Below are 7,386 nucleotides of genomic sequence, written 5' to 3'. Positions count from 1 at the left end.
GGCCCCGCCGCGGGGCCCGCTCAGGGCTATCTCCTGTTACCGCTCGCCGCACCGGGCTGGCGAGGCCCGGGTTGGAGACCCTGATGGGCCCGCCCGGCCTCTGCCAGCGCCGCTGTGCGAGGGCGGCTCCGTGACTCTCACCCTGCCCCAGCTCCGGCCGCGCCGGAGGGGGGAGAGGAAAAGCCCTCTCATCTTCTCCGGGCCGCTGGGATGCGGGGGAGGAAGGTCTGCCTTGTCTCCCGGTTCCCCGCCTGCGAAGAGGCTTTGGGAAAGGGGAGGGGAAGTCCCTCCTAACTGCGCGGAGTCCTTGAGGCGGCTCTCCTGGCCGTTTTTTGTCCTAAGGCCTTTCCAAGGAGGGAAATCCTTACACTGAACCGGAGCTAAAGGGCTTTCCCTTGGAAGCGGAGCGCAGCTCGCTGTGCTCGCGGCTCGGCGGGGCACGGTCGGGCCGCTGTCCCTGGAGCTGCCGCCTGAAAGCTGGAACGGCGCATCCCGTGTAGGATGTAGGCGGGCGTGTTGGACGGGAGCTGAGCCGTCGTAAAACCAATATACCAGCCTTCTGGGAGGTGCTGCTGACAGTTTATTGGGAATATGTTACTGTCTGGTTTTGCCCAGGGATAATCATACCTCACACCGGGATGTTCTACATATGAGGTGTTACAACATCAGCTTTCGACAGATGTGCTGTTCCTGTCTGTTGCTCCTGTCTGAAAGGATCTGATAGTCATTGACATGCATGATACTGCTTATGGTGAAATGAGGAGTTTTTAAAAAGCAGTAACTTTACACTGCTGTATTTTATTATGTAGCAACAGCTACTTTTAAAAAGAAAAATAATGCAGCCTTGTAGAAAGAACAGTGAGGTGAATTACTGCTAATCTTGAAAAACTGCACTGCTGACACTTCTCTTATGACAGTAATATGATATGGTCATCAATTTCATTCTTTAGAGTGCCTTATTTGTTTTATTTATCATAACTGCTGGGTCTTTCTTGAATGTTAGTCTTCTAGATGTCTTGTTCTAGAATTTCCCAGGTACTCCTGTATAATCTCTTGGGAATCTTTCGTTTCCTAAACTTGACTGAAGCCTGACAAAAGGCATATGATAATTTATCTCATGCAGCTTTGGCTTTCTGTGCTTCAAGTTTTGGGATTTTTTTTTTAATGTGTTGCTGATGTTGTACATGTTTTTCTTCCTTACCCACTTTAGAGATTTGAATGTTTTCAAATGAATGCATAAATTATGCAATATGAAGCAGGCATTCACAGCTGGGCGTGTTGATGTGGTACATTCCAGCCTTTCTTAATTCTTTTCAGAGAAGAAAATAAAATTCTACTAGTTTCTATATATGCAACTGCATTACAAATGAATAGCCACTAAATGGTGCTAAAGGATTGGGAACCACTTTTTTCTTTATTGCTGGAGGGAGCAGTTCAGTCTTTCTGTTTGAACAAGCAAGAAAATATTCAAGGTTGTTTCACGTGGGTAAGAAACTAAAGTGGGCTGTTGCCAGACTTATTCCTGCACTTCCTAGTTTGTATTGGTGTGTAATTAAAATTTGTTATTGCTGTTTAGTTTTTTAGATGAAACAGAATTCATCCTGTCTATTACTTCAAATACTCTGCTAGAATGTAGATACCTCTGACTCTTTTCAGGATGCTATGGATTTAGCATATTTTCACTTTTGTAATCTTGTAGGAACAAAACAGTTTTTTAAAATCTAAACTCTAGCTGAATATGTAAGGACTGCTAAGTGATACCTTTTACAAGCAGGAGTATTAATAAACAATTTGACCAGGCTTTAGATTAAGACTGAGCCACCAAAACTTTATATTTGTGATTCCTTATCTAGCCAGTCATATCCAAAATTACTCTTCATGGTTATTCTCCATGATTATCCACCATTCTGGCAAATACATCAGGTCCTTCCAAATTAGATTAAGTACCAACCTGGACTGCATAGACTTCTGCTCCTAATTTCCCTAACGGTCACTGCTCTGATGACTAGTGACTCTGATGAGTTTTTTTCTTGAGACTCTTCAAAGCTTTTACAGGCCCTTGTCAAAAGTCCCTTTCCAGCTTTCTTGTAGGCTCCTTCAGGGACTGGAAGGTGCTCTGCGGTCTCCCTGGTGGCACATTCACTTCTCCAGGCATAGACACAGATGTCATATGGACACTCATTCTGTCTTTTATTTTTAACTCATGCTTGTATACCATAGTTCCTGCCATACTTTGCAGGTGTTTTTTACCCCCTCCTTTCTCCCATGTGAAATCTGCCCCATTTCAGTTTAACCATTGAGATCTCCTTTCTCTTTGTGTTGCATCTCAGAAGACAACCTAGGTCTGTTTTCTCAGTGACATCTTTGCAGATACCAGAAAGCTGCTACAAGGTGCATTCTAAGTTTCTTCTATTCTGAACAAATCCTCAGCCTGGCCTCACAAGTGCTGCAGCTCTTTTCATGGGCCTTCTTGGTGGATCTTTGCTGGTCTTCCTGAAGTTCATTGTTTTTCATGTTCCGCAGGGCCCCAAACGGTCACAGTGTTCCAGGTGTGGTCCAGCAATTGTTTCCTTTCCTCAGCTTACTGGCTGGGATCTTGTTGATCCACTGCTGTTTTCTGTTAGGATTCATTGCTGCAAGTGTCCTCTGCTCATCCATGTTTTGCTTGCTCTCCACCTCTGACAGTTGTTCTCCAGTCTGTACCAGTGCCATGGATTTTTCTGGTCAAAGTACAGGTCTTTGCCCTTGTTGAATTACATGCAATTCCTGCAAGTGAATTCTTCCATCTCTCTGGTTGGTCCTGTCCTCAAGTATACAAATCATTTCTCCCAAAATTTAGTGTCATCCTCAAAACTGATAAGGATGCCTTTTGTCTTCAGGTTTTGTTGCTGAGGAAAAATACTAGACACATAAGTTAGTTTCTGTACAGACCTCTGAACTGCTTCATTTTTAACCAACCTGCTGTGTCATTAACCACTGAACTTCAGCTTCTGAGCTCAGTGCTTCAGTCAGCTTTTCATCCATCCAGTAGTCCACCCATTCAGATTGTAATGATCCTGCTTTGATACCTTCTGCTCTTTCCTTAGTCATATATTCTTGTTTTGGAGAAGGCAGATGGCTCGTCAGCTTTTTATCCTTTCATATCCAGCATTTACCAAGGCTTTTTCCTAATCCGTGTTTGGCTTTTTCCCCTTCATGTGTCAAGAAATGTCTTCCAGAAGCACTTGCTCCGTGAATTTCTGAGTGACTGAGGTGAAGCTGACCTGCTTGTGCTTCCTCAGGTCATCCTTCTTGCCCTTTGGAATGCTGGGTATGAGATTTGTCTATCTCCTGATAAAAGGGAGCTTCTCTAATCTCCATGGCCTTTCAAAGATGGTAAAGAGCAGCCTTGAACAAATATCAGCTCTTTCAGGACGTCTGGATGCTTCCTATCTCATACCAATTTTTTCTTCAGCGTGCAAAGCATAGAATAATAGTTCAAAATTCTGTCATTCGCTTTTTCTTTCTTAAAAACAGTAAAGCCATTTAAAGGAGAATGGTCAGAAATTTTTGAATAGTAGGTGTTTAAAGCTCTTTGATGTTTTGAAGAAGTTTCATGTTAGACTTCCTTGGTAATTGATAGTGTGGAAACCTTAATTATGGTTCCCTGAGTGTATTGTGTCTGGGGAAATGTTTTTGTAACATGGGACATTTGTGACTGTATTTGGCTCTGTGTCCCTTTCCCTGCCTTACACAGGTGCCAATCAGTACTTGCACAATCAGTGAGTTGAAGGTTCTGACAACTTAGCTCCCATTGCCTTTACCTCCAACCCTTGTTTCTTCTGGTCAGGCTTTTACACTGACCCAATTTACAGCTCTGGCACCATTTCATGTTGCATAAGAAGTAGGAAGGTGAGACTGAGACAGCCCCATCCTCAGTTACGTCAAATAGCTGTAGAATATCACACCATGTTCAGTTTGAAAAAGTTGAGATGCAGTTTTTATACCTGCAGCATTCTACTGTGAAGATCCACAAAATTATCTCTTAAGTGATTGTAGCAGATAGGAGGAGGAATGTTATTCTATTTCTAGATAATCCATACTTTTAAGATGCAATGCTGTCAGTAAAGTTTATTAGAAAGTGATTATAAGGCAGGCTTATTTTTTGTGTTCTGAATTGTAGTCCCATCCCTGTCCTGTTGCTGAATGGAATTAATTTTTTGTTCTGCAGCTAGTGATGGAACGTGCTTGAATTTCACATTCTTTCTGAAGTGTCTTTAGAGGGAAGTGCTTTTGTTTCAAAGTGGCTGTGGAGTAGGATCAGTGACACAAACTTGCCATATATGTTTTCCTTGCTTTTAAAATAAAAACTGTGGTTGAATTCTGGTTGTGTAATATTGCATTTTTAATTCAGGTTGAGAGGCGGCAATCATGTGCCTGCTTTTAAATGCTTTGAGGAAGATGTAAATTGACCTGTTTTCTTTACAGATAAAAAGATTGCATGATACTGATTTGTCTCCATCAATATGGTATCAGCTGATAATTAGTATAAGAACATACTGAGTAATGTATTTCCTTCAGTAAGCATCTGTGAACCAAATCTTAGTCAGAACTGAATATATGAGTGTGTGTATCTCCTCTTCCCCAATCTTCCCTTTTGGAGGGGTTTACTACTTGGATCTTTTGCTAACTTAGTTAACACTAGATGGTTTTAGTTTCTCTGTATGCCAGCTCTGCAGTGGATTTGTGTGAGGTAACTGAATAACCTAGCTTAGCTGCTGTAAGAAAACTTCGGTCTCCTTCATGGACTTTCTCCCCTTTGGACTTTAGTACAGAGACCAGTTTATTTTATTTTAGAATAGATATTGGTTAACTTTTATGAAATATAATTTCAAAAGTGAAAGCTATTATTAGATTTCTGTTGTGAATGACTTCAGCTTTCCAGTATCCAGGTGAAGATGGAGATAAAAGAGGCTATCCTGTTTTCTGGGAGTTTGACACAGGGAGCTTGCATAATATGGAAATGGGATTTCAGGAATGCAGCCATCACTTCTGACTGTGGGAAATGTTCATGATGTCTATTCCTAGAGGTGCTGATAGTACCAGATTGGAAACTTCCTAACGGCCAGGGCTGGAGGGAGACCTGCTGTATTGTAAATCCCATTTCCTTGCTAATTCTGGGGCCATTTCAGATCTTGCCTAAATAGATTATGTTTTATTTTAAAATGATAGGTATTCCAGTGAGCAGGCTGTTATAACAGCATGTCTCATTGCCAGCCAAACTTAAATAAACTTTCTTTTATTATTAACTTCTAGCCCAGTTTTTCTTTCTACTTCTTAAAACTTCAGCTGCTTAGGTTTTTAATTAGAAAATTTTAAGATGCTTGTAAGCAAAACTGGTTCCCTTTTTACTCTGCTTCCCAATAGCCCAGCAGCAGGCATTCAGTGCTTCCTCTTGAACTTCTCAGATAAACTTCCTTTCTGGCATGTGTCACCTACTGTTGCCAGGATCCTGAGGCTCTCAGATAATCATACAAAATAGTCATACGTGTGATTTGGCAAGAGCTGCAGTTTCTGTCTCCAAGATGCAATGCTGACATGCAAATGCTGTGTGATCTTGAAAAGCTATGTCCTCAAGGCCTGTTCGCTTCTTAAATTATGTTCTGTAGGCATGCATCTGCCAGATACATGATTGAGTAATCTTGTTCAGGATTGCAACATGAGAAATTGTGTTGTCTTTTGTCTTCATCAGGTAGACAGTTCTATATTAAATATGTCATCCCCTCTGTATACAGGAGAAATGAATACAGCTTAATTATAAATTTTCTATGACACTTTTTCCCTTTTAAAATTTTATTATAGCTATTTGTTATTTTAAAATGAAAATCTCTCTACATGTATTTGAATTTATAATGTTCACTGAGTGTTTAAAACCTAGAATCAACCTGAGTTGTTGAATTGACAAGTGATGGGTAGAAACTTTCCCTTTATACTGTAAAGCTAACAGAAAATCCACAGGGACTGCTGATTCATATTGACTCATGTAACAAAAGTTCCTTACTGCTACTTTTTGTCCCTGGCTCATTTTCATGATAGACTAGATTTTTAATTCCCACATTGTTCTTTTGAATGTGGTGGAATTTTGTCACCAAAGTTAGTTGCAGGCTGGCTGTGTTTAACACTGGAAGAGTGTTAGGACATCTTTATTGTGTTGCAGGATTTGGTCCATAGGAAATCCTGTTTTACAGTCTGTCTTGAAGGTGACTGTGGAAGTGACCTTTCAGATGAAGGCACTGTGCTGTGTCTTGGAACAGGAACAATTGGACACAACGTGGGTGATGAATAATTGAAAGAACTGGATGCCATCAGATATCGTATATGAATATGTTGTAAAACTTAGTGGTTCTGACTTTTGTATGGACTACTTAAATGTTTAGTTGCAGAGCAGCTTTGACTCTCTGTCCTACTTTTTTTCAGAGGCTTATGTTGGAAATTACTGTTTCTGAAAAGAACATTTGCTACATGACTTGGCAGTTTTGTCATTTAATTAGTTCTTTGTTCATGCTGTCAAAACAAGAATAAATTCTTAATTTGTCACACTTTGACTTGTATTAATCTCTTCATCTCTTTCCTATTATAAAAGTTTAAAGTCTTTTTTTCCCTCTCTTTCTTTTTTAAGGTATTTGTTGGTGAGCTTCCTCAAGACTTTCTTCGCATTACCCCAACCCAGCAGCAACAGCAAATCCAGCTGGATGCCCAGGCAGCTCAGCAGCTACAATATGGAGGAGCAATGGGTACAGTAGGAAGACTCAGTATTACTGTAGTACAGGTAAAAATTATGTCATCTTTGTGCAATTAAGTAATTTTAAATAATTAATGCAATTTTAAAAATTGGTGGATACAAAAAGATTTTGTGTTGGAATTTGAGTTACTAAGTTACATGTAAACGGGTAGTAATTCTTAAAAGTTTTGTAGCTTCATTTTTCTGTACATCAGCATTTGGTCCAGTTTCATGTTTCATTGCTGCCTGATGCAGCAATTTCCTGTAAACCTTGCTATTATAGCACATAATCAAATGAACTCATGAGGATTTTTGCAGTGAACAGGTTTCTCTGAAACCTTCTATTCAGAGGCTTCCTGTAGTTCCTGTACTTAATATTGGAAGACATTAATAATTTTGAGGATATTATAGGGAATTGCAGTTCCCTTATGTATCATTCCACATCCTTCTTCTCAAAACTGTTCTCCAGCTAGTTGGTCCAAAGTCTTATTGTCACATATATTGTTTATCCTTTGTTGAACTTTGAGATTCCTGTCTGCACAATTCTCTTAGCTTGTCAAGGTACTTCTGGATGGCAGTACAACAGACAAGAAATACTCTTCTCTATTTGTCTGGGAATTTATGCA

The 7,386-nt window shown here is 40.3% G+C and overlaps 1 protein-coding gene across 1 annotated transcript in view; it reads left to right on the top strand.

The window, feature by feature from the left end:
- The first annotated feature begins 6,663 nt into the window (after nucleotides 1-6,663).
- The window catches only part of TOLLIP (toll interacting protein), an 18,421-nt gene continuing 17,698 nt past the window's right edge, over nucleotides 6,664-7,386 (top strand). Inside the window, exon 1 of the mRNA XM_031055785.1 lies at nucleotides 6,664-6,808. Coding sequence (XP_030911645.1) covers nucleotides 6,770-6,808 — 39 coding nt within the window. The 5' untranslated portion in view covers nucleotides 6,664-6,769. The remainder of the gene's footprint in view (nucleotides 6,809-7,386) is intronic.

This window comes from Geospiza fortis, unplaced genomic scaffold (genome assembly GCF_000277835.1).
Source record: "Geospiza fortis unplaced genomic scaffold, GeoFor_1.0 scaffold66, whole genome shotgun sequence".
Lineage (NCBI taxonomy): Eukaryota > Metazoa > Chordata > Aves > Passeriformes > Thraupidae > Geospiza > Geospiza fortis.
The sequence above is the reverse complement of the archived record's forward strand: the minus strand, read 5'-3'. Positions and strand labels throughout refer to the sequence as shown.